The sequence below is a fragment of the Pezoporus occidentalis genome, unplaced genomic scaffold, assembly GCF_034315485.1.
Source record: "Pezoporus occidentalis ecotype Australia unplaced genomic scaffold, CSIRO_AGI_Poc_V1 ctg266, whole genome shotgun sequence".
In the NCBI taxonomy this organism is placed as follows: domain Eukaryota; kingdom Metazoa; phylum Chordata; class Aves; order Psittaciformes; family Psittacidae; genus Pezoporus; species Pezoporus occidentalis.
The window spans coordinates 584,557-609,084 of NW_026914567.1; the positions used below are offsets into that span (position 1 = coordinate 584,557).

At 64.2% G+C, this 24,528-nt stretch overlaps 4 protein-coding genes across 21 annotated transcripts in view; 2 read left to right on the plus strand and 2 right to left on the minus strand.

Annotated features, from left to right (window-relative positions):
- The window catches only part of RBFOX3 (RNA binding fox-1 homolog 3), a 136,888-nt gene extending 129,546 nt beyond the window's left edge, over positions 1–7,342 (plus strand). For 10 of the 15 annotated variants that reach the window (XM_062624394.1, XM_062624395.1, XM_062624391.1 and 7 more), the window contains 10 exons: positions 568–705; positions 1,168–1,221; positions 1,710–1,802; positions 2,490–2,550; positions 2,731–2,784; positions 3,032–3,164; positions 3,661–3,700; positions 4,210–4,271; positions 4,508–4,586; positions 5,512–6,173. In XM_062624394.1, the coding sequence (XP_062480378.1) occupies positions 568–705; positions 1,168–1,221; positions 1,710–1,802; positions 2,490–2,550; positions 2,731–2,784; positions 3,032–3,164; positions 3,661–3,700; positions 4,210–4,271; positions 4,508–4,586; positions 5,512–5,556 (759 nt within the window). In that variant the 3' untranslated portion in view covers positions 5,557–6,173. The other 5 variants (XM_062624400.1, XM_062624402.1, XM_062624388.1 and 2 more) reach the window with 4 other exon arrangements.
- The window catches only part of CANT1 (calcium activated nucleotidase 1), a 93,420-nt gene extending 69,899 nt beyond the window's left edge, over positions 1–23,521 (plus strand). The window contains exons 1-4 of one of the 3 annotated variants that reach the window (XM_062624385.1): positions 20,662–21,084; positions 21,283–21,922; positions 22,164–22,367; positions 22,789–23,521. In XM_062624385.1, coding sequence (XP_062480369.1) covers positions 21,304–21,922; positions 22,164–22,367; positions 22,789–23,159 — 1,194 coding nt within the window. In that variant the 5' untranslated portion in view covers positions 20,662–21,084; positions 21,283–21,303 and the 3' untranslated portion in view covers positions 23,160–23,521. Of the gene's footprint in view, positions 1–20,661; positions 21,085–21,124; positions 21,923–22,163; positions 22,368–22,788 lie in introns of those variants that run through there. The other 2 variants (XM_062624386.1, XM_062624384.1) reach the window with 2 other exon arrangements.
- ENGASE (endo-beta-N-acetylglucosaminidase) lies at positions 8,424–12,387 on the minus strand. The gene is made up of 14 exons (XM_062624383.1): positions 12,233–12,387; positions 11,993–12,069; positions 11,686–11,887; positions 11,264–11,412; positions 10,991–11,148; positions 10,760–10,908; positions 10,445–10,610; positions 10,265–10,368; positions 9,974–10,082; positions 9,697–9,869; positions 9,364–9,515; positions 9,137–9,239; positions 8,929–9,043; positions 8,424–8,846 (listed from the first exon to the last, which is right to left on the minus strand). Exons 1-14 carry the CDS (start codon positions 12,331–12,333, stop codon positions 8,442–8,444), a joined length of 2,163 nt encoding a protein of 720 aa, XP_062480367.1. The 5' UTR covers positions 12,334–12,387; the 3' UTR covers positions 8,424–8,441.
- C1QTNF1 (C1q and TNF related 1) lies at positions 14,069–19,213 on the minus strand. Of its 2 annotated transcripts, none has more exons than XM_062624405.1 (4): positions 18,944–19,213; positions 15,992–16,163; positions 15,733–15,875; positions 14,069–15,458 (listed from the first exon to the last, which is right to left on the minus strand). In XM_062624405.1, the coding sequence occupies exons 1-4, from the start codon at positions 19,185–19,187 to the stop codon at positions 14,908–14,910; spliced, it is 1,110 nt and encodes a 369-aa protein (XP_062480389.1). In that variant the 5' UTR covers positions 19,188–19,213; the 3' UTR covers positions 14,069–14,907. The 2 variants fall into 2 exon arrangements, with proteins under 2 accessions (XP_062480389.1, XP_062480388.1); XM_062624404.1 differs by having other exon boundaries at positions 15,992–16,143; positions 18,944–19,194.
- Positions 23,522–24,528: the final 1,007 nt, after the last annotated feature.

Genomic DNA, 24,528 nt, shown 5'->3' on the forward strand with positions numbered 1-24,528 from the left:
TGCCTTCCCACCAGATAGCTTCAATTACGGGGTTGTAATGCAGCTCAGCCAGGAAACCGCTGAGCTGAGACGTTCCCAACCCGACCACAGCAGCCCCTGGGCGGGTCTGGCACCCCCACCACAGGCATCCCCACCCCCCGGAACCCCAACGTGCCGTGGTCACAGCACCCAGGCACCAGTGCCACTGGGGTGACTAGAGGAGAGGCCGGTGTAAGGCCACCCAATGCTCTCTGTTATGGGTCACCCCCTGCTTCTCCCCCCCAGCGCTCAGCCCCCCAGGTCTCTGCACCGTTCGCAGGGTGGGCGATGCCCTGCTGCCACTCACAGCACTGGCTGGGTCGGGGAGGTGCAGGCAGGGCTGGTGGCTGGTTCCCAGGCTGGCGTTCCCTGACTCCCCACAGGCAGATCCCATCCGGCATCCTCCCAGCTCACCAGGCTGCAGGGAGACCCATGGGGTGCTCAGAGCTTGGGGACCACAGGGTCCAGGGTGTCTCTGGGGGCCAAGCACAGGAGAGTTCTGATCCCTGCTTTGGGGACGTGGAGCTGACGTCCAGCTGTATCCCACAGCAGACAGATGAGGCGGCACAGACAGACAGCCAGCAGCTACACTCCACAGATACCACAGACAAGCAGCAGCCCAAGAGGTTACACGTCTCCAACATCCCCTTTCGATTCCGGGACCCCGACCTGCGGCAAATGTTCGGGGTGAGTCCAGCCTCATCCAGCTACCCCCGTCCCCTGCTCTCTGCTCAGTGCTGCACCATGCATTGTCCCTGTCCCAAGGGCCCATCCTGCCAGCCCAAGGCGTGCCAAGCGCTTTCGTGGCACTGCTGGCTGCTGCTATGCAGGATTTGAACCCCAGTAAACAGCTGGGCTTCTGGATCAAGTCCCGTGCATGGAGATGGGGGATACAGAGCCCTTGTTGCCCTCCCCTTGTCCGTTTCCCAGCCCTCACTAGGATTCAGAGCGGTGCAGGCTGAGATTGTGGACGGTAGTCAAGTCCTGGAAAAGTCTTGGGAGGGTTGGGGGCTCTCCCCGGCATGGCACTGAGGGTTCGCTGGCCTGGTCTCCTGCTCCGGTCCCCATGGCAGCAGACCCCTGCCCCTGCTGTGCCAGAAGTGCAGGGCCGGGGGCTCCGAGTGCTCACCCTCTGCTCTCTGCTTGCAGCAATTTGGGAAGATCCTGGACGTGGAGATCATTTTCAATGAGCGGGGCTCCAAGGTGGGTGCTGCCCGCGGCCGGCGCTGCCACGGTGAGCCCGGGGAGGGTCCTGGCTCCTGTGCCCGCTCTCCCCTCCTCTCCTGCCCTGTGGGATCCAGGCACAGGGTACCCACCCTGGGGGGACCCACCTCAGGCAGCCCCATCCCCCTGCCCCGTGCCAGCTGGGGGGGCTGCGTGTATGCTGCACCCCGAACCCCGGAGGGAGGGGAGGGCTCGGCTCGCTCTACCCCCTCTGTGTGTGGATGTCTCTGTTGTATCTTCCCTGCTTTCTGTGCCCCTCTCCCAGACTCTTTTCCCAGCTCATGGGTGATGCTGGGGCCTCAGCAGGGACCCTGCAGGGACCCCAGCCCAGGCTCTCCACCTCTGCACTGCGGCAGCCTCCTCTCCTGCGCCAGCTCTCCTGATTCACACCCTCTCTCTCTCTGTCCCCACACCCTCTCTCTGTCTCTCTCTGTCTCTTTCTTTCTCCTTTTCTCCTCTGCTCACAGGGTTTTGGGTTTGTAACTTTTGAAACTAGCACAGATGCCGACCGGGCACGGGAGAAGCTGAATGGCACCATCGTAGAGGGCCGGAAGATTGAGGTGCTCAGATAAGTGTGCTAGTGCCATGCCTGCGTGTGCTTGTGTCCCCTGCGCCCTGCCTGGGGCAGGGGATGCTTTGGGGTGGCTCTGGGTGTCACCCAGGGGAGGATTGCCCGCCGCGTGCATGTGTCCATGAGCGTGGCACAGGAGCATGTGTGCCCGCCGCAGGGAGCTCCTCACTTGGCACAAAGAGCAATTGGCTAAACCAAGCCTTCACGTGCAGGGAGAGCTGGGGCACTGGCCAGGTCTCTGCCTGGGTTTTGCCGGTTACAGAGGGGTCTGGTGGACCCCAGCTCAGCCCCGTGCCCACCGTGCAACCACCCTAAGCTCTGCAAGGAGGATATGAGCTCTCTGCTCCATGTGCTGTCCCCATCTCCCTGCACCTGAGAGGGAAGGATGCTGCACAGAAGCTGGGATGCTGCGTCCAGGAGGTGGGAAGCAGGGCAGCTCAAACACATCCTTCCTGTGCTTGGTGCAGGAGGCCTGGGCTGGCCGGGGGTCCAGGCAGTGCTGCAGCAGGCAGGGCAGCTGGGGCAGACTCACCCCATGTCTCCCCGTGCATCCTTCACTCCAGCACCCGAAGCAGTACCATCGCGCCAAGTGCAGCAGCGCGGGCCCGGGACCGGACCGCGGCCTCGCCAGTCCCACTGCCCACAGGCGCTGAGCCCCCATCCGCTCTCTCTGCAGGTGAACAATGCCACGGCCCGTGTCATGACCAACAAGAAGGTTGCCAACCCCTACACCAATGGTAAGAGCCAGCACGAGGAGCGCAGGAGCTGCGGCTCCTCTCCAGGGTGGGTGCAGCCTCCCAGCACCCTGGGCCCTGAGGCCACAGGGGTGGGAGCTGTGGTCCCCCAGAGCCCTGCTGGGGATGAGGGAGCACTGCGGGGAGGGTGTCCCCGGCCTCACCATCTCTCCCTGCCCACAGGCTGGAAGCTGAACCCTGTGGTGGGAGCAGTCTACGGCCCCGAGTTCTACGCAGGTAATGGTGGGTTGGGGCCAACCCCACTGCAGATCCACCTGAACGTTGGCTCTGTGCCGTGTCCGAGCCCACCACTGCTCTGAGCGTTCCCCAGCCCCTCACCCCGACATCCCCATGGGGCCATGTCCCAGGGTACAGAGTCAGGCTGTGGCACAGGATGCCCCGTGGTGAGGGCAGGGGTCCCAAACACGTGCCATGGGGAGCTGCTGCGGGAAGCCCACATTTGTTCCCTCCCTCCCTCCTGCAGTAACGGGGTTCCCGTACCCCGCCACGGGGACGGCCGTGGCCTATCGAGGGGCACACTTACGGGGACGAGGACGCGCCGTCTACAACACGTTCCGTGCTGCACCACCGCCGCCACCCATCCCCACCTACGGAGCGTGAGTACCGGGCGCCTGCAGGCACCCGCCTCGGGGTGCGGGGTCCCTTTGCTGCCGCTGCTCTAACCCTGCTGCCATCAGTGCTGGCACTGCTGGGCTCTCCCTTCAGGGATGGGCAGCAGCTCCATCAGCACCAGCCTGGCCTCAGGGTCTGTGAACCCCCCAGGCTGCTGCCTCCTGGGGTGACCCATGTGCTCACCAGCCTCCTGCACCCCAAAGGAGCCCGTAACTCCAGCAGCGTCAGTTGGTTTAATGGGATACTCTGCTGGCATGCACACAGCCACTGTGCTAGGCATAGCCACGGCAGGCTGTGGCTGCTGCCAGCAGCGATGATACCCTGGGCTCCTCCATCCCTGTGGCCTGTCCCATGTGTCTGCCTGGGATGTGCTCTCACTCTGCCCGGGTGGGCACTGCTGGGAGCAGCTCCCCCACGTGCCCCCGATCCCTCTGTGCCAGTGGCAGCGCCCAGGTTCTGATGCCTCTGCCTCATTTGCAGGGTCGTTTATCAGGACGGGTTCTACGGAGCTGAGATCTATGTAAGTGCTGCCGGGCCGGGTCTGGGCCAGGGCCAGGGGCAAGCAGCATCAGGCGGCTCTGGGGAGGGCTCTGCCCCTGCCAGCCCCTGGGAAGGCAGCAGGAGTCCGGGTGCATGGGGACAGGACGTGGCAGGCAGGGTGGTACCGTGCAGGGTCCTGAGCCCCCCGCCAGCCCCCGCACTGAGGGATTTACAGCCCCAGCGAGTGCTGGTGCACTGTCTTACACCGGCATTTCACCTCCATCTTTAAGAAGCCGTTGGCCGTATTTCAGGCGGGCGGCTGACGGGTTTCTCGAACGTGCCACCTCATTAAAGCCATCAGGAGGTGATGTTCTCTCCTCTGGAAACTAATTTGTTAAGGTTAATGTTTGTGAAAGGCCCTGGGGAATGGGAATGAGGCCGGAGTGTGCCTGGTGGCACTGGGGTCCCACCGCTGCTCCCGGGCAGAGTCTGGGGGTGCCCAGCCCCCCGAGGGTGCTGCCTGTCCCTGATGCAGTCTCTCTCCTGCAGGGGGGTTATGCTGCCTACAGATACGCCCAGCCTGCGGCAGCGGCGGCAGCATACAGCGACAGGTAAGCACTGTGCACCGCGGGCATTGCTCCTACTCCAGCACCTCACCTGTGGGGTGAGGATGGAGCCAGGGGTGATGAGGGTGTCCTGCAAACTGGGACTCTGCGGCTCCCAGGGGGAAGAAGTGGGGTGATCCCAGGGGTCTCCCAGGCTCAGCAGTGGCCAGGCAGGGGTGGCTGCAGTGGGAACTGGGACCCCGACCCCAGTCGCTAACACCCGCTGCTGTGTTTGCTCCTAGTTACGGCAGAGTGTATGCAGCGGCAGACCCGTACCACCACACCATCGGCCCCGCCGCCACATACAGCATCGGCACCATGGTAAGAGCAGCCCCTGCGGCCTTTCTTTGCCTCGCGGCGCGAGCTGCAGCCCAGGGAGCCCATGGGGCATGGGGCAGGCGCTGAGAGGGTGCGGGGCAGCCCTGCATGTGGGGTGCAGGATGGGGATCCCAGAGCTGGTGGCAGGAGCAGCACAGCCCCTGCCTGGCTCTGTGCACAAGCAGGGCCACAAGAGAGGATGACCCCCAGCCCCACCCTTCACCCCACGTTTCCCATTACACCCAGCTGGTGGCAGTCCCACACTCTCCTGCCCACAAACATTGCTTCTGGGGGACCCAGCTGCCCCCGAAGCCTTGTCCAGGGACCAGGACCCCCTTTCTTATCCCTGTGCCAGGGAGCATGCATGTGCACTGGTGCCTGCAGCCCACGGCTCTCGGCTAGCTTCACAACCAGCATCAAAGATGAAAAATCCCACTCACATGGGGGATCTCAAAGCCAACCACTCTTTTTCTTCCTTTTTTTTAACCCCATGGCTGGGGCCAGGTTGCCGAGCACCCCTCAGCACCCCTCGGCACTCCTTGGTACCCAAGCAGCTGGTAGCAAGGGGCAGTGGCCCCGCTGTCCCATGGGATGTGCAGAATGGGGATGGGGATGGGGAAGGGCTCCGCAGTCACTGAAGGTGGGAGCAGCCTGGCCACGGTGCTGCCATGCGGGGGGCACCCTGCAGCCTCTGCCCATGCACGGCACCAAGGCAGCACCCACAGCCGTGCTGGAGCCTGGGCAGCACCGGGCCCCCTCAGCCCTGCCTGCCCCTCACATCCCAAGGACAGAAGTGATTTGGTGTCATTTGGGAAAAAAAAAGAAAAAAAAAAGTGAAAACCAAAAGGAAAAGGAAAGGAAAGGAAGAACTGGGCTCTGCCTCTCTCTCAAATACTGATTGGCTTTTTTTTCATCTTTGATGTTGCAGGCTAGTCTATACCGAGGAGGGTACAGCCGCTTCACTCCCTACTAGCAAGACAGACACAGCCCCTCCCACCACTAACACTGACTGCTCACTAGCACCAAACCAAACCAGGCAGCCAGAGCCACGGCCGAGGCTCTGGAGGAACCACGGGGTGCCCGGGCTGGGGCACGGCCAGGCTCCCCTGAGCCGCGGTGCCCACAGGCCATAGGGTCACCTCGAGCTGCTCCACCCTGTCGCCTGCCCGGGTCTCCTGCATCATCTGCCTGCAGGGACATGGGGCAGCTCCTGTCCCTGCATCCCTGGGGTTCATGGGGAGCAGGGCCAGCCCTCGGCCCTGGTAGCACCCCCAGCCCAGAGCCTGGGGGGTTGTGGGGTCCTCGTGTGGCTTCACCCTGACCTGAGCCCCGGGCAGGCACTGCCCTTGCTGGGGTGCAGAGGGCTTATCCGCCTGCAAAGCCGAGGGGATGCTCGTGCAGGCACGGGGGGCACGGTGCCTACGGCAGCCCGAGGGGCATAGGAAAGAGAGGAGCCAGCAGGGGCTGCTGCACGTTCAGGGGCTGAGCCGGGCTGGGGCGCAGTGTGGGGCTAGGGGGGCCGGGATGGCATCAGCATGGCCCCGGCCAGGCTGCCCACGCGCGGCTCCAGTGAAAGACCTGCCTCTCTGTTTCTGTTGTAGTGAAACCGCCGCTGTTTCCTTCTGGGACCAGGAAGGGCAAAAAATCCACCCACACACCCCAAAAAATGAAAAATAAAAAAAATCAAAAGCAAAGCAACAAAAATAAAAAATAATAAAAAAAAAAGGCAAAGCGGCAGCAGCCACGTGAAAGCCCCAAATGTCCGCACGCCCCGCGCGAGGAGTCCCGGCGGAGCCCGCGGCGAGCACGGTTGGACGCACGGACACACCGGAGGGGCCCCTCTCGCCCTGAGCCCGTCGCACGGAGGGGGAGCCGGCACAGGCCGAGCCGGGGTGTCCGGAGGGGCCACGGCGCCTGGCACCACGTCTTCCTTGAGCCCCGGCTCCGGGACTGTGCTGGGGTGGGAATCCAGCCTCGTGCTTCCTGAGCTGCCGGTCATCAGCGTGTCGAGTGTGCGAGGCCTCGGCTCCCGCGCCGAGCCGCTTTGCTGAGGCGCTGGGCGTTGCAGGGGACCAGCCTCTGCCTTTTAAAGGGAACTTTTGTTAAGAGGAGCTTCTTGCAACTCGCTTGTGATCCCCTTCCCCTCCCATCCCCTGGGGCTCCGATAGGAATGCCCCGACCCTGCTCCCGCTCCTGCCTGCTGCGTGGCACGGGACGTGCTCCTGGCTCCCCATCCCTGCCCAGGCCAGTGGGACCCTGCCAGCCCTCGGAGCGGGGTCTCGGCCATTGCATCGCCCAGGACCAGACTGGCATCGCCCGTGGGGACCAGCCTGAGCCCCGGGCTCGGTCTGCAGCAGCCGGCACACTGGGTCAGAGCCCACCCAGGGTGCAGCCCCATCCCGCCGGCCTCGCGCTCGGCCCCCCACGGCACCACCACTCCTCAAACCTCACTTTATAGTCTGCAGACACCCCAACGCTCCAGCAACGAGCTCCCCCTTTTCTATTCCCAGTGTACATAGCCCCGGCCGCCCCGGCCCCATGCCCCTGCCCTGTACAAAGCTCCTTCCACCGCTGTACTGGCTTCTTCCTTACAGCAACCCCTGCGCCGGCCGCCGGCGAGCAGGCTGGCACTTGCCCATCCTGTATGCTTCAAAGGTGTGACCATTCTAATAAACAGTATTATTATTATTATTATTACAAGGATTATTATTATTATTATTATTATTATTGAAATTATTAATAAAGATTTCTTTCTTCAACCAGGGCGACTCAGGTTTTGACTGGCGCAGGGCCATGGCTGGCACGGCGGATCTGGCTGTCCTGGCACACCTCTGGGCAGGCAAAGGGGGGAACCCGGTGGGGTGGGTTTGCCACAGTGAAGGAGCGGGGAGCGGGATGCAGGCACAGCAGGAGCTCACCGCTGGCTGTGCTGAGCCCTTCGTTTTTCAAGCCTCAGATAATTCATGTCAGAGCGAGTCCCCACCGCGGAGCAGCATCTTAACTGCTGACATATTAATTTTCCTGACCAGGAGCCAGCATTGTTTGTGGGCCGGGGCCGGTGCTCGGGGGAGCTGGGGATGGGTGACCCCGCTGCGTGGCGCGCTCCTGCGCCCTGCCTGCTAATTGCTTGCTCACCAGACTGTGAGGAAATAATTGCTGCGATAAATTTTCTCTCCTTCTCCGCAGCGGCCATGGAGGGAGTGCTGCAGGCCAGCCCCGAGCGGCGGCGCGGGCAGGGCCATGGCGGATGGTGCAGCCCCCAGCGCCGAGCGTGGCAGCAGAGCTGTTGCTGGCAGCTCCGCACCTGCACCAGGCTGCTCCCGAGGTGAGGGGATGTGGGGCTAGGAGAGATCTCAGGGCAGGTGTCCCCGGGCAGGAGCTGGGGGGCCCTGGGCAGCACCCAGCTGTGAGGGCTGAGCCCAGCCATGGTGATGGGAGAAGAGGGAGCCACCAAATCAGTTGGCGTACAAGGATGCCAGGGAGGGACTCTTCATCAGGGACTGTAGCGACGGGACAAGGGGTGATGGGTTTAAACTGAAACACGGGAAGTTCAGGGTAGATGTAAGGAAGAAGTTCTTTACTGCGAGGGTGGTGAGGCCCTGTCACAGGTTGCCCAGGGAACTGGTGAATGCTCCATCCCCGGCAGTGTTCAAGGCCAGGCTGGACAGAGCCTCGGGCGACATGGTCTAGTGTGAGGTGTCCCTGCCCACGGCAGGGGGTTGGAACTGCGTGATCTCGAGGTCCTTTCTGACCTAAGCCGTTCCATGGTTCTATGAGATGCAGCCTCCACCCGCTGAGCCCACAGCCGCCCCACCAGCACAGAGGAGACACAGACATGGGGCCGCACCACGTTTGCTTTTAATGCCCATCTCTGCTGGTGCCCGTGGCTGGTGCAGAGTAGATCAACACCAGCCGCCCCCAGAGCTGCGGGTCCACGGGCAGCTCGTTGCGCAGCACCGGCTCCACCAGCAGCTCCAGGCGGCAGGACTGCCCGGCCGCCGGCCGCGGCACCGCCAGCCCCACGGCGCGGTACAGGCAGGAGTGCGCCAGCCCCAGGAGCTGCGGCGCCGTCTGGCCCTGGCGGCAGCGGGCGCCCTGGCTGAAGACGCGGAACCAGCTGGCCTGGCCGGGCGGGAAGGTCCAGCGCAGGGTGAGGCTGAGCGAGAGCTGCTCCGCCGTGGGGCCCTCCTGCCACCAGAGCTGCGAGGCCAACAGGCTCTGTATCTGCGGCGGGGCGGCCGCCACGCTGGCCGCATCCAGCACCTGCCGAGGGAACCGCGGCTCCATGAGAGGCGGAGGTGGGGCAGCACCGGCGAGCTCCGCGAGCAGCAGGGCAGGCACTCACCCGGACCTCCCCGAGGAGGCAGGAGAAGGGCATCTCCTGTGGGCTGGGCTGCTGGCGGGACACGAGCAGGGAGAGGTCTCGCAGGCTGCAGTCGTGAAGATCCAGCTCATAGCACCTGACAGCAAAGGGGCAGAGAAGGCACGGTGCCAGGGGAGCCCTGGGGTGCCTATGCCTACCCATGGGCACACGGTGCCAGCGGCGCACTCACCGGCTGGTCCAGCCATGGGAGCCACTGTTGCAGGAGGCAAGCAGCTTGGCGAGGCCGGGCGGTGGTGCCGAGAGGAACCGGGGGTGATGACGGCCGCTGGGCTCTATCGGAGGGAGTGGGACCAGGGGGGTGAGGGGCTGAGCTGGTCCCATGCCCCCATGGTCCCATGCCACCACCATGCAGTGGGTGCTCGCTACAGAGAGCATGGGAAGGGGTAGGGTCCTCACCGGGCAGGGAGGTGACATTGCCCTCATAGCAGGTCCCCGAGTCCCAGGTGGTGAGCTCCAGCGCAACAGTAAACTCGGTGTGCGGCCCCTCCAGCTTGTAGAGCAAGGTCAGGAAGAGCTTGGGGGGCGCCGGCATCTGCAAAGAGAAAAGGCTGATGACCCCAAATCCACCCAGAGAGAGACAGAGAGAGAGAGAGGAGAGAGACAGAGAAGATGCATCCGGTTAGGTCTGCTGGGCAGTGCAGGCAGAGCCCTGCAGCACGCTCACCACGTGCAACATGCCATGCCAGCCCAGCACTGAGAAGGTGGTGAGGGTCTTCACCCGCAGCTCACCGGATGGCCACATGCTCCTCGCCGGCAGGGATGATCCCCTGCAGCCTCAGAGAGCTGCCACCACACCAGGCATCCTGCAGGCAGCAGCTTGTGCTCAGCCTGCCTTCCTGCTCCGGGTAGAGGGGCTGGATCTCCTGTGCACTCAGGTCATACCAGGGCCCGGCCTCTTCCACCTGCAGGACAGGGCAAGCTGGGCTGGGTGGGGAGCCGGGAGAAGGGTCCCCCCTGCACAGCCCACCCCTGCACAGCTGGAGCCAAATAATCACCCCACACCCACCTTCCCATCCAGGAACCTGCTGGTGCCCATGCCCAGGCTGAAGGAGGTGGCAAGGGGCAGAGTGCAGACGCTGTGTGTGAGCAGGTACTCAGCCAGCAAGCCCCAGAACCTGGAGGGAAAGGCATGGATCAGAGCAGAGACCCCCAGCTACGGCCACTGCCCCAGCACGGCCTCACCAGCCCATCCTGGACAGCAGCCGTGGTCTCCTGCAGCCCCATCCCACTGCCCTGCATCCCGGAGTGCTCTGGCCGCATCTCCCCTCTCCTCCCTCCCGCTCTGAGCCACCCTCACTTGTTCTCATTGCGCAGGAAGTTTTCCTCGCCCAGGTGCTCGTAGACCCAGCCGGGAGCGAAGACAGCAGCGGAGAGGCCGTGCTGGCGGATCAGGCGCAGCGACTGCAGGGACAAGCACTGAGCAGCATGGGACAGGCAGCCCTGCACTGGGGGAGGCAGAGGGTCCCGGCACACCCACCTTGTTGGTGTCAAAGCCACCACTGATCACATCACCACGGGCGAAGACATCGATGCCAACATAGACATCAGTTTGGCGCGGGCCGGCCAGCGCACGCGTGCGCTCCAGGTGCTCTTCCTTCCAGTTGTAGTTGGTGAACAGCCCATCACAAGCATCAAAGAACACCCTGTGGACGAGGGTCAGTGCAAGTTCCCGCAGACCACCCCTCCAGGGCCTGTGCAGGCCATGTGCTGCGCCCTGGGTTTGGGGTGGGCTCAGCCCCTACCCAGTGTCAGTTCCACCCAGACAAAGTGATGGGGCAGGACCTGGCCTCACCTATTGTCCTGGTTCAGCTCATTCTGCCACTTCAGCGTGCCATTCTGCAGGACACTGTCATACCAGATCACCAGGCCCCCAGGCACGGCACTGTGAACCTGTGCGGTCAAGTGCTGCAGGAAGGGGGGCAGGTTCTTCACCGCTGCCGCCTGCAGGAGAGAGCAGAGCCAGGTCAGCATGGGGCAGTGAGGACAGCCGGGCACCGGGGATGGGCAGGGGACCACAGCTCACACTCAGCGTGTTCTCCATGTTGACCAGCCAGCCATCAAAGCGGTAGTGCTGGGCAATGCGCGCCAGCTGCTCGCTCACGGCACGGAATGCCTCTTCCCCGCCAGCCAGGAAGGACTCGCACAGCTTCTCCCCATCCGTCCACTCCGTGATGAACGTGCCTGGGGACATGGTGAGACCAGCGTCAGCCACGCACCTCAGCAAAGTCACTGCATGCCCAGGGCTCCCGCAGGCCTGGTCCTGCAGCTTCCAGCCCTGCAGCTGGCCCTGCCTCACCCAGCACCAGGACGCCATTCCGGTGCGCCGTGTTGGTCCAGCACACGGGTGGGATAGTGACAGTGCGGTGGCTGAAGTAGACGAAGATGTCGATGTACCGCCAGTGGTAGAAGACGTAGGGGTTGCGTGTGGCTGAACCCTGGATGAACCTGCAGCGGCAGCAAGAGGAGGGTTGGGCACGGCGAGGAGGACGCCGGCAACGGCTGCGCGGCTGGGCAGGAGCCTGACTCACAGCCCAGGAGCTGCACAGAGCTGTAGCACTGAGTTACCCCACAGACCCCAGCTAGGGCTGGCCTGAGCAAGGTCATGGTGCTCCATCCCCAAACCCCTCCGTCCCTGCCCGTGGGAAACAAATCAAGCAGAAATAGAACAGGTTTGAGATGCTGGGCCTCCCTGCCACGTCCCCTCCACCCAGCATGTACCTGTCCTCCAGGTACCCGCCACGCATGTCGTGGCACACCAGTGTCCGGGGCCTCTTGCTGTGGAGCGGGGGCTGGCGCTTGGCCAGCTGCACAGTGCAGATGTTGAAGTCGTCGTTGCCATCGGGCTGCCAGGACAGCAGCTCCTCCAGGCCAGACAAGAAGAAGCTGACGGGCTCTGTTGTCTTGGTGTCAAAGTGCCTCGCTGGGGCGGGGGGGGACAGAGGACGGGGTCAGCGGGAAGCGCTGCCCGGGCGGCTCGGTACCGGCACCAGCAGCAGCGCAGCGCGGGTCGGGGGTGCTGCCTCACCTGGCAGGGGCTGCGGGCGGGTGCTGATGGTATCGTGCAGGACCGTGGCTCCCCGGGACTCCGCCGCCGGCTGGAAGCTGCCCGGGCAGGAGGTGAGGGACGGACAGCGCCAGAGCCACCCACCGCCGGGCCGGGCCAGCACCGCGGCCAGCGCCCGCCGAGACCGGCCCGGAGCTCGGTCCCTGCCCCGATCCCGATCCCGATCCCCGGCCCGATCCCGGTCCCGATCCCACCGCCCACCTCCGCCGCCGCCGCCCGGCCCGCTCCTCCTCGCCCGGCTCCTCCTCCCCGTCCCCCGGCCTCTTGCCGCGCCGCCCGGGCCCGTCCTGCGCCTCCGCCATGGCGCTACCGCTGCCGCCGCTCCGCTGCCGCCCGCCGCCGCCCGGCCCCGCTCTGCCGGAGGCGCGGCCGAAGGAGCTCCGCCCGCCCCCGGCCCCAGCGCCCGCCCCTGTCCAGGGGTGGAGCGAGTGGCCCGGGATGGGGCTTGTGTCCCGGTACGGGCTGTGTGTGCTGACAGGGGACGTGTGTCCCGGTACGGGCTGTGTGTGCTGACAGGGGACGTGTGTCCCGGTACGGGCTGTGTGTGCTGACAGGGGACGTGTGTCCCGGTACGGGCTGTGTGTGCTGACAGGGGACGTGTGTCCCGGTACGGGCTGTGTGTGCTGGCAGGGGACGTGTGTCCCGGTACGGGCTGTGTGTGCTGACAGGGGACGTGTGTCCCGGTACGGGCTGTGTGTGCTGACAGGGGACGTGTGTCCCGGTACGGGCTGTGTGTGCTGACAGGGGACGTGTGTCCCGGTACGGGCTGTGTGTGCTGACAGGGGACGTGTGTCCCGGTACGGGCTGTGTGTGCTGACAGGGGACGTGTGTCCCGCTATGGGCTGTGTGTGCTGACAGGGGACGTGTGTCCCGGTACGGGCTGTGTGTGCTGACAGGGGACGTGTGTCCCGGTACGGGCTGTGTGTGCTGACAGGGGACGTGTGTCCCGCTATGGGCTGTGTGTGCTGACAGGGGACGTGTGTCCCGGTACGGGCTGTGTGTGCTGACAGGGGACGTGTGTCCCGGTACGGGCTGTGTGTGCTGACAGGGGACGTGTGTCCCGCTACGGGCTGTGTGTGCTGACAGGGGACGTGTGTCCCGCTATGGGCTGTGTGTGCTGACAGGGGACGTGTGTCCCGGTACGGGCTGTGTGTGCTGACAGGGGACGTGTGTCCCGGTACAGGCTGTGTGTGCTGACAGGGGACGTGTGTCCCGATACGGGCTGTGTGTGCTGGAACAGGATTATGTGTCTGCAGATGTACTGTGTGTCCTGGGATGGGATATGTATCCCAGGATGCGACATTTGTCCTAGAGCAAGTCCCACTGTACAAGCTGGAACAGAGCTGGTACCTGTGCTGGTGGGCATCCCATGAGGCAGCCTTTCCCTCCTCTCATGCCGTGTGCCAGCAGTACCAGCAGCACCGGTCCTGCCTGGGGCCTACTAATGCTGTGGGGCTTTGCCCCCCCCATGGGGCTGGGCCATGAGCAGGGTCTCTGCCAGCCCCACAGGGACAGCAGCACTGGGGCTGAGGCACCAGCAGCCCTTGATGGAATGACCAGCCTCACCTGGACCCCACTCACCACCCACCCCTGGGGATGGAGCGCTATTTAAGCTCAGCCCTGAGCATTTCTTCTTTCCCTTGCTGTGATAGGAGGATGGTGGTCTTCAGCTGTAGCTCTGCTCTGCTCAACCACAGATCCAGCCCCTGACCCACAGTTTGCCCTCAGACCTGCCTCATCACCAGGTACTTCACAGATCATCTGGACTCTTGGTAAACCCAACCATCACCCCCAGCCTGCTCTGCTCATGGGTCTGTTACTGTGCTCAGCTCCCAGTCCTCAGAAAGCTGCTGCACCTTAGAGCCTGGCTCCGGCCACCCCAGCTCTCCAGGGATGCTCTGCCCTTCCTGCTCCACCACCAGCACAGCAGCCCCAGGACAGCCCATGACTCTCAGGGAGCCCCTGCACTGTGGGAGCAGGAACTTGCCCTGAGCCACTTGGAGCCTCCGCACGCAAAGCAAGAGGACACACAGAAAGTGTGAGTAGAACTGGAAATCATGGGGTGTTTAATGTTTAAAGCTGTACAGAGGGAGGGGGCCAGGATGTTGCCCTGGGCCCCACTCTGCTCTTGCATCTACAGAAATACAAAGTCTGGGCAGCAGATAACGTAACTGAAGAGGAAGCGGCTCAGGCCAAAGGCCCCGCACCCAGGGCTGCCCGGGGAGCCAGCACCCCCCAGCAGTGCTGGTACCAAGCAGAGGCCGCGGTGGGAGGAGCTGTGATGGGGCTTGTGGAGGGGCACTGCTGCAATCTGCATGGGGGAAGTGTTAGCTCAGAGGGTGCCCGACGGCCATGCGGCTGGTACCCAGCTCTGTGAAAAGGAAGAGGGGCCCTTAGTGGTTTTATTGCCTTCCCTGCTGGGTGCTGAGCACCCTCTGACTTCTTCCAGGATTAGATGCCTGCAGAGTGTGGCACAGTACAAGGGAACAAGGGAGGAACATGGTGCACATGTCTGCGCTGCTTTGCTCCAGGGCACCAGCAGTCAAACCCGTTCTGCTGGTGTCAGCTCAGGCTGTGTCCCAGCAAACCCAGCTCTGGAGCAGGCACAAGAAGGGATGAGCTCCCTGGCCGCACCCAGTGCACAGCTGCTTCCCGGCCTCAAGTGCAGCAGAGGCTGGAAATGCCTCTGACTCCTCAAGGTTCATTTGATGGGCCTCAAGGAGCAGCGCTGGGGATACTCACACACTGTGCGGCTGCTGGGGTTAGTGGCACGTGTATGGGCAAACAGCTAACAGTGCTGGCATGCCCAGGGTGAGGGATGGCAGGGGCTCCTCGGACACCTGCCCAGGGCAGGAGGAGCGGGAGCCACCGAGCGCTCAGGGGTCTCCGCTGTACTTGATGAGGTGCCCGCTGAAGGTGATGTAGGTGTCGTACTCGTCACTGAAGACTGCATTCTCACGCTCACCCTTGTAGAGCCGCACCCAGACCTCATCCTGCTCCTGCAGATCTAGCATGACGCTTTGGCTCTGCATGATGCTGCGGTCGCTCACCTGGGCATAGAGGATCACCACCTCCGCCCCATTGCGCATGATGTGCAGGTATGTCTCCTTCTGGTTCCAGGTGTGCACGTTGAGGCTGAAGTAGTAGATTCCAGGGACGTAGCAGTAAAACTTGCCCGTGAACATGCTGAAGTGGTCATAGAGGTTGACGAACTCCGTGTCGAAGATGAGGGTCTGGTAGTAGTCGTTGCTGTGTAGGGGTTTCTTGCGGCCCACCGAGAAGGCAGCGTAGTGGCTCTTGCAGCGCTCCCCCGGGGCGCCCATGCTGCCCTTCTGTCCCTTGGGCCCTGCGTGGCCCCTGCTGCCGGCCACCCCTGTCTTGCCAAACTTGCCCTGCATGCCTCGCTCACCGCGGTCCCCCTTCTCACCTGGCCAAAGCAGGAGGGACGGGTGCGTGTTCAGAGGTGAGCAACACACCTAAACCCAGTGCCTTTGTGTGACAGAAAGGGACGAGGGCAGCAGGGATCCCCCAACCCCCTCCCTGGGCACCAGTTCATGCGAGGCCAGCACTGGGAGCACAGCTCTGCACTGCAATGGGGCTGCCAGGCCAGGCTGGTGGTACCCAGCAGCATGGAATGCCTGGGTGGCAGATTTGGCTGTGGGCAATGATGCAGCAGTGGGGGGTTCCCCACCAGCCCTCACCTTTCAGGATAGTCATGTTGATCTGAGGCAGGGGCTGGTACTGGGGGTGGTAAATGCGCTGGCTGGGCTGCTCACAGCAGTGAACGCAGCGGCGCTGCAGGGGCATCTCCTGGGCACTGCTGACCTGCTGCTCCTGCATGGCCCTGTGGAGGGCAGAAAGCAAAGAGCAATGGGGAGCTATGGGGGGCTGAGGCCCTTTGCAGTGCCAGGACTGCCGTGGGCCCCACTGCCAAACGCCCTTCCCCTGGGATCCCCTCACCTGGCAGCGTGGTGCTGGGACGGTGCCTCTGTGGGGTCCATCTCCAAACGCCGGTCAGGGCTGGGTCTGGTCTGGCTGCCCACAGGGGAGGGCAGCAGCAGGCAAGAAAGCAGCAGGACACCAGGCACCCAGAGCCCCTCCATAGCAGTGCCCTGTGAGGTGCCAAGGCTGGCTCAGGGGACAGTGAGGGATGCTGCAGGGCTGCCTGGCCCTGGCTGTGCCCTGCGCTGTCCCCAGCACAGGACCCAGAGAATGGCACAGCCCTAGGGAGGGCACAGCTGCCCTTCCAGCCCCACAACACTGCTCTCCAGCAGCCTCCTCCCCAGCAGAGCCTGCAGCATGGTCACTGCATCCCTTGCAGCTGCAGGGACCATCTGTACCTAAATAGCTGCATTAGCTGGGCCATGTACCTCTGTGATGCTCCAGTGAGCACCTGGGAGACCCATGTTTGGGCAGTGCAGGGTCTCTGGGCTCGCAAACAGGCTGAGACATGAGGCCATGCAGCCCCTGGCATGCACGGAAGAGGGAATTCCCTGGGAAGGCAAGGGTGCAGCAGAGCAGCAGCCTCTGTCCGACTGTCCAAGCGCTGCTGCTCCTACCCAGCCCAGCTTCAGATGCCTCCCATGAATGGCCAAGAGCAGCAACGTGGGATGTCAGCATCCGAAATAAAAGCTACAGGCAGCTCCAAATGGCATGGGAGAATGTCGGGTGCAGCCCTGACTGTGTGTGGGACGCCAACCCCAGGGAGGGTGGTGCATCCCTCCTGCCCCACAGCATGCGAGGGTGTCCACAGCACAGGCTGCACAGACCCTGTGAAAGGGGCTCCTGTGCCCCAGGACCTGCCAGCCCTTGCTCTGAGGATTGCACAGAGATAAGACCCACCTCTTTGTAGACATGGATGTGGGCTGGGAGCCGGCCCACATGGAGAGAAACCTCCCTGGGAGCCCACATCCTGCATGGGGCCAGAACTAATATTTGTATTTATCAGCAGCCGGTGGCACTGTGGCCCAACCCCGGCAGCTCCGTTGCCCTTCCCTGCCTTATCGCAGCTGCATCCGCTCCTAGCACAGGGCCAGGCACCAGCACCTCACCCTGCAGCCCCAAAGGCGCCAGGACAGCCATGGCCAAACACCATGTGGCGCTTCCCAGCCGGTTGGCATCTGAGGCAGTGCCAGGGTGCAACCGGATGGGCACAGGGCCCTGCGCAGCACAGCCTGTGTTCTGGGGACAGGCCAGGGCCACGGGAAGGCTCCTGGGGCAGAACCCTGTTGTTTTGGTGAACACCCCCTCTGTGAGCACCAGGGTCGCTGGTCAGTAATGGCCAGGCTGGCAGCCTCAGGGCAGGTTACTGATGTTCCCAGGTGTGTGGCTGGTGTCCGGGGACCCAGCTTGCTGCAGCAGTGGGTGTGGAGGGCGTTCGAGGCCAGGATGGATGCCAGGCTTATGAGTCACCTGCGCTGGGGCTGGGAAGAGGCAGAGGGATGGGGAAAGGCTCCAAAGGGCTTTCCCACTGCTCGCACCCTCTGTGAAGGGCCTGTCCCCTCACATGCTTCCCAGGTGCCTGTGTGCCTGCTGCCTCTGTCTTATCCTGTCTGGGGTCCTGCCGCTGGGTATGAGGACAGCAGGGCTCTGGGTACCATGCATGGGCATCCTGGCACTGCATCTTCCCTGGCCTGGTGCCTGCCCATGCTCAGCTCTGCGGGCAGGGGAGAAGCAGATCCATGGACAGAAGCACAGAGGGGGCCAGTCAGGGGCTTGTGAGCAGATACCATCCTGCATAGCCTTAGACCTAGCTCTCTTTACCCTGCTTGGCCTCCAGCTCTGTCAGCCACATGCCAGAGACCATGGCACGCAGCCTGTGAGGTTTTGAGAAGCCTGTGACCCTCCCTCAGCTCTGGGACTATCAAAACACACATTTCCCTGGGACCCAAAGCAGGCTCAACCCTGGGGAAAACAGCTTTGCAGGGAACTGCTCCACAAGGAGAAGAAATCCGTCACCAGGAAATTCCCACCAAGAAAGGCAGCTTCCCAGGCTGCCACAGGGCTGGAAATGAAGGCAGCTGCGCTGTGTGTGTATAGGACTGGCACAGTGCCACCATGGCCATGGTGCCGTCACCAGAAGCATGTGGGGCTCCTCTGCACCTCGCAGGCACACGGGGCAGAAGCTGCCTGCATGGCATACCCGGTCCTGTGGGAGGGACACTGTCTTTCCTGTTGGGGTTGGACGATCTCCAGGATCAGTTTGGAGGATTTAAATTCAGGGGCTGCAAACCAAAACATCCTGAAACACATTCCAGGCGGCAGTAAAGACTAGGATGAAACAAGAGCAAACCCCGGGAGAGGGATGAGGGCTCAGCAGAACCTGTGTGCTCACCTCACCCTCCCCAGGCCTCAGCAGCAGAGCCGGGACACCTCTGGGGTTGTGCTGCTGGGATTCACCCCCCGCCTTTTGCTGTAGCAGCTGGAATGGCTGCAGAGCTGTTTGCCCACCGAAGCAGTGCAGACCCAGCAGGCAGCAGGGTGGGAGTGAAGGACCATGGCGTGGTTGTGACCCTCCAGCACCCACAGCACCTGTGATATGTGCTTGACTGCAGCTTGCAGCCACCGTGTCCCCTTGGCCATGCCATGGGGCTGCTCAGCCCTGGGTTTGACTGCTCATGGGGATGGGTTTTCTGGGTACATGGTGCTGTGGGTCGGCCTGTGCCCTCACAGGACGGTCCCTGTGGTCCCCACCACCTATTGGCACCAGGTCAAGGTCCCTGCTCAACTGACCAGACTTGAGGGCTTCTGGTCCCCCTCGCTGGACGTGTCCTGGAGCACCCATGGGCCTGATGAGGCAGAGCCGCCTCCTGAGTGGTCCCGCCTGCCGCTGGCGGCACCGCAGATGGGTACAGGGAGGGGGGCCGCCGGTCCCCAGCCTGCAGGGCCCCCCCGAGCCTGCCGCCAACCTACCTCCGGGGCAGGGCTGCTCCTCCCGGCGCTGCCGTCCCTTCCCTAGAGCATCCCCCCGCACCGCCCCGCCGGCTCCGCCGCCTCCCGCTCCCGCGGCCCCGTTTCCTCCTTCGGCCCGGGCGGAAATGCACTTTCTGGAAAGCGGAGGCGGCGGAGAGGAGCGGGACGGGACAGGATGGGACAAGATGGGACGGGAGGAGCGGAACGGGGCGCGCAGCCCTCCCTCGCCAGCTGAGTTAACCATGTGCGCTCCCGGAGCTACTGCCAGCACCGGGCCCGCAGCCACGACCGGCGCTGGTCCGAGGGCAGGGGGCGGCACGGGGGCTTCAACGGGGCCGGTCCTGCGGGCTGCTCTGTGGGGCAGGAGCCTGCCCCGCTCCGGAACACCCACCTGCCGCTTCCCAGCCCTAGGGGCACCGGGGCTCGCCCAGCCCCAGCCGGGAACCGGCCCTTCGCGGGCGGCCGCGGACAACGGGCACACGGGGGTGTCCCGGACTCGTCCCCGCACCCCGGTACCGGGGGACACGGGGCGCGCGCGGAGGAACTGCGGGCTGCGGCGGGGTCCCGCCCGCCGGGCACCCGCCACGGGCACACCCGGGGCTGGGCAGCGGAGCCCGGTACGGGGCGGACTGCAGCTCCCAGCGGCCCCGCGGCCGGGAGGACGGGGAGGAGGTGGGCGGTGCCGCGCGGGGCCTGCTGGGAGTCGTAGTTCTCGCTCCGTCGAGGAGGTTTGGCCGCTGCCGGCTGCCGTGGCGCGCGGGGCCTGCCGGGAGCTGTAGGCCGTGGGGTAGCGGTGGCTGCAGCGGCTGTGCGCGGGCGGGTTCGCGGTGAGCTGGGACCGGGGGGGGCGAGGGGCTTGGACCGGGACCGGGGCCCTGCCGAGCTGTGCCGCCCCGAGCCCCCCGCTCGGGTGGGAGCGTCGCTGTCCTCAGGCTGTGCCCTGCGGCGGAGGGGCGCGGTGGCCAGCAAGGCCCCGCTCGGGCCGGGCGGTGTGCCGTTCTCCCGGCAGCTCGCCCGGGGAGGTGGCTCAGGGCTCCCGAGTCCATGCCTGTGGGGCCCGGAGGTGCCGGTGCCCGTGGCCGGGGAGGCCTGGGGGCCCGTGTCCATGCTCGCGGGGTCGGGGATCCCGTGTCCGTGCCCGTGCCCAGGGCAGGTGCTGGGATGGGGCCGGCGCTCCGGGCAGTGGGACCGGGAGTGCTCCGTCCCCGCAGGGTTCGTCCCTGTCCCGTCCGGCTCTCCCACGGCCGGGAGTTCTCCCGCCTGTCCGGGACTCGCCCCCCCCGCGCTCAATGCAGCCTCTGTTCGCACCTCGGGCTGCTGAAAGGCACATTGAGAGCCCTGCGGCACAGCCCGTGCCCAGCGCCAGGCCCGGAGCCCCACCACGGCGGTGACGGGTCCTTGGGGACAGCCCTGGGCTGGCAGCTGGGGACCCCTCCTTTGGGGTCCTGCCCCGGGCTGGGGGTCCTTGCCCTGGGCTGCATGGCCCAGGTGATGTTGGGGTGGCTTCCAGCCCCCGGGGGGGGGGGGTGTGTTTGACATCTGCAGGAGCTCCGTGGAGCTGCCACGTCCCCTGCGCTGCACAGAGAGAAAGGGCAGGGAGAGGAGCTGCTGGTGCCTGGGCACAGCGAGGTGTGGGCTGAGGGCACCCGCACACGAGTCGTGCCCGAGGATACGCTGTGACCATGGGCAGGGGGAAAGCAGGGGCTGCTGTGACTTTAAGGCTGGGCAGGTCGGGGTGTTTGTCCCTTGTACTCGGGTGCTTCGCTTCCTGCTCACGCTTTGGCATCCTGTGTGGGTGGAGCTGCCACGTATCTCCCGGTGTCCCTGTGGGGCCTGGGGACACGCTCGCCAGTGGGGCTGGTTCCCATGGGCCCTGGGAGCTGGACCAGGCGCGGTGGCTGCTTTGGAGGCAGCAAGGGTTGGCCTCACTGCCAGAGAGGACCCTCCTTCCTGCCGGGGCTGTGCAGGGACATTGCTCAGCAGGGCACCTCAGCACAGGTCTCGGGGCTTGGCGTGGCCTCAGCTCCCTGCCTGTGCTGCGTCGGACCTGGGGCAGGTGGAGGTGCTGAGCAGGCCATGTGCATCTGCCAACACGCCAGGGCTTGCCCTGGTCCGGAACTGCAGAGCAGGGGTGAGAAGGGGTTGAGAGTGGGTCCACCAGCAAAGCAGCCCCTTGGCGTGCTGGCTCTTCCCTGTGTGAGGTGGCAGCACCTTCTCATGGTGCAGGAGAGGGGATGAGGCCCCTCGCTGCTCCCTCATGGCTGTGCTCTACTCCCCCCAGGCTCAGTGCAGTGCCAGGCTCCGGCTCTCTGATTTGCTTCTTCCCTTCCTCTCACCAGGTTCTCCTCGCCCGCAGTCTGATGCCCGTCCCGCCCTGCGATGAGTCTATGAGCCCCCTCCGGATCAGCGTTGGTGGTCTGCCTGTCCTCGCGTCCATGACCAAGGGTGCTGACCCCCGCTTCCGACTCCGCTGGAAGGCCATCGTGCTGTCGTCAGCCTGCGTGGGGTTTGTGCTGCTGCTCTTCTGCCTGCATCGGTCCTCCCCGGCACGGCATGGTCCGCCCAATCCTCACAACTGGCAGCTCAGCCTGCAGGCAGGTGACCGCTACAATGACACCTACCCGCTGTCCCCACCCCAGAGGAACCCTGAGGGTGTGCGCTACCGCATCGGAGTCATTGCGGATCTGGACACACAGTCCCGGGGCTCTGAGGAGCACACGTGGTTCAGTTACCTGAAGAAGGGCTACCTGGTGCTGTCAGACAGCGGGGACAGCGTGACAGTGGAGTGGGACAAAGATGAGAGCATGCTGCAGTCCCACCTGGCTGAGAAGGGCAGGGGCATGGAGCTCTCCGAACTGGTTGTCTTCAACGGGAAGCTGTACGCCGTGGATGACCGGACAGGAGTGATTTATCAGATTGAGGGCAACAAGGTGGTGCCCTGGGTGATCCTCCCAGATGGGGATGGCACAGTGGGGAAAGGTGAGCTCCTCCATCCCGTCCCATCCTGCAGGCGCAGAGCAGTTTGGCTCTCTGAAGCTTGCTGGGGCGGGTGCACTTTTTCTGTGCCTTGGGGGCAGCTGCTGCCTGGGGACCTGCTGGCTGCATGGGGGAAGGCTCTGCCCAGCACTGAGCTGTCTGATGTGGTGTTCAGGGGAGTGGGTGTCAGTCCCATGTCCATGTGCTGTCTGAGCCCCAGCTCATGCTGTTCTCTCCACTGCAGGCTTCAAGGCAGAGTGGCTGGCAGTGAAGGACGAGCACCTCTACGTGGGGGGACTGGGCAAGGAGTGGACCACGACGACAGGGGAGGTGGTGAACGAGAACCCAGAGTGGGTGAAGGTCGTTGGCTACAAGGGCGACGTGGGCCATGAAAACTGGGTGGCGAACTACAACGCGCTGAGGGCTGCAGCGGGCATCCAACCCCCAGGTACTGAGCAAAGCTCCCTCCTGGCACCCCCTGTCCCGCACCCTCCGTGGCTGAGGTCTCCCTCCCCATAAATACTGGGACCGGTGTGAGGTTTGAGGGATGATGGATGCCAAAGCCCTCCCCTTGCCCTGATGGGGAAAAAAAAACCTGTCCAGGGCTTTTCTCCCGTCTGGCACAAGCAGCTGGAGGGTGGCTCAGCAGCACTGTGCCTGGCAGCCAGGCCCCAGGGCAGAGGAGGCCATTGCTGGGGTGCCCCTGTCCCACTCTGGGAGGGACTGGGGGGACTCCTGCATGGGCAGTGGGCAGGAGGAGGTGGAAACGTTCACGGTGGTTGCCTGCATGGGGCTGTGACCTCCCCGCTGCGGTGTCCTTCGGAGCCTGGCAGGTGCCCCACGCCGTCAGCCGCCGCTCCCTGCTGCAGGTTACCTGATCCATGAGTCGGTGTCCTGGAGCGACACGCTGCAGCGCTGGTTCTTCCTGCCACGCCGCGCCAGCCACGAGCGCTACAATGAGAAGGCGGACGAGCGGCGCGGCACCAACCTGCTGCTGAGCTCCACGCAGGACTTCGGGGACGTGACGGTGGGACGCGTGGGGGACGTGGTCCCCACTCACGGCTTCTCCTCCTTCAAGTTCATCCCAGACACGGATGACCAGATCATCGTGGCGCTGAAATCGGAGGAGGACAATGGCAAGATCGCCAGCTACATCATGGCCTTCACGCTGGACGGGCGCTTCCTCCTGCCTGAGACCAGGATCGGGAGCGTGAAATACGAGGGCATTGAGTTTATTTAACGACTGATTCACTGGACTGGAGGGGCGCGGGGCCAGTGCCAGCCGGGGCAGCCCTGGGCTTAGCAGAGGGACGCCAGGCTCTGCTCCCAGCTCTGTCCTCGGCCTTGGTGCCTCCTGTAAAGCGTTGCTCTGCTGCAGCAGGCGTGGTGCGAGTGTTTCGGCAGTGGCACCTGGTGGCAAGGGACTGCCACCACAGGTTGCTGCGAGCTTCAGCCCAGCAGACACGGCCATGGCCCCATGTGTTGGATCCCCAGTCAGGCCATTAGTGCCAGCCCCTAATTGTGACAGAAGCCCTCTGTGGCTCTGGTGGCATCCAAGCGCTGGGTTTGCAGTGAAGGAGAAGGTTGAGCCCCAGCTCTGCTGCATTGTCCCACTATGTGGTGCTCCCTTGGAGGAGGGGGGTGTCTAGCCAGAGCACTGGGCCTGTGCTGGTACCTGGGGGAGTGGGTCTGACCCTGCCCTGCAGCCCACCCACTCTCGCAACCTGTGCTGTGGCCACCCTGCAGGGGAACCTCTGAGCTAGGTCCCCAGCACCTCACCAGGAATGTACTGGAGACATAGGGACAAGCATCCCTATGGGGAGGAGCACTTCTGAAGGCACGATTGCTGGGGTCACAGAGTGACAGACGGGACAGGGCTATGCAGGGTGTCACAGCCAGGGCAGGCAAAGCCCATCTATAGTGTCATGGCCATGGGGGATTTCATCAGGCTTTTCCCCAAAAGCCATTTCACTTCCCTTTTCCTGTTAGCTGGGGAGGTGACGGCCAGCCCTGGGCACTGTTGCCTGGGGAAGGTCTCGGGGGGGGGGGGGGGGGGGGGGGGGGTGCTGTGGTGTATTCCTCTGCCATCACCGAGGGGACTCAGCAGTTACCACACTGCCAGTGGTGCTGTGGCTTCTGGTGGCCTCAAGCACCATGAACTGGGGCCACTCCTGGCACTGCTGTTCTGGCACATGGGCTCTGGCCCAGGGCTGGGGGAAGCACCAGTGCAGTGGCTTCAAGTGACTGATGGGGCCAACAGTTGTGGCCGTGCGTTCTGGGGGCACACCCCTGCTCCTTTCCCAGCCTGCTCCCCAAGGAGGTGCATGGTCCTGGTCATGCGTCTTCTCTCAGACGTGGCTCAGGCTCCAGAGGTGCCTCCAGAGCCGTCAGCTCCAGGAAGAGCCGGGGCCTAGAGAGGAGCCGCTGGGAGCTGGCAGCCACAGCCAAGCCTGCTCCAAGGGCTGCTGTGCTCGGCACAGGAGAGAGAGCTGGGAGCACCAGGTCGGCTTCCCCAGGGCCAACAGCAGCTGGGAAGTGTTTGCAGCAGCCCCGTGCTCACCAGCAGCATTGTGAAATCGCGGCGGCAGCCAGCGGCCCCCAGGAGGAAC

Coding starts and splice junctions, on each gene's coding strand:
- ENGASE (XM_062624383.1), bottom strand. CDS start 12,333: ATGGCGGAGGCGCAGGACGGGCCCGGGCGGCGCGGCAAGAGGCCGGGG. Junction 10,369..10,444: donor GTGGCTTTGACACCAACAAG/GTGGGTGTGCCG, acceptor TTGTCCCTGCAG/TCGCTGCGCCTGATCCGCCA. Junction 9,240..9,363: donor CAATGTCACCTCCCTGCCCG/GTGAGGACCCTA, acceptor TCCCTCCGATAG/AGCCCAGCGGCCGTCATCAC.
- C1QTNF1 (XM_062624405.1), bottom strand. CDS start 19,187: ATGGTTAACTCAGCTGGCGAGGGAGGGCTGCGCGCCCCGTTCCGCTCC. Junction 15,876..15,991: donor TCCCAGCACCACGCTGCCAG/GTGAGGGGATCC, acceptor TGCCCTCCACAG/GGCCATGCAGGAGCAGCAGG. Junction 15,459..15,732: donor CAACATGACTATCCTGAAAG/GTGAGGGCTGGT, acceptor TGCTTTGGCCAG/GTGAGAAGGGGGACCGCGGT.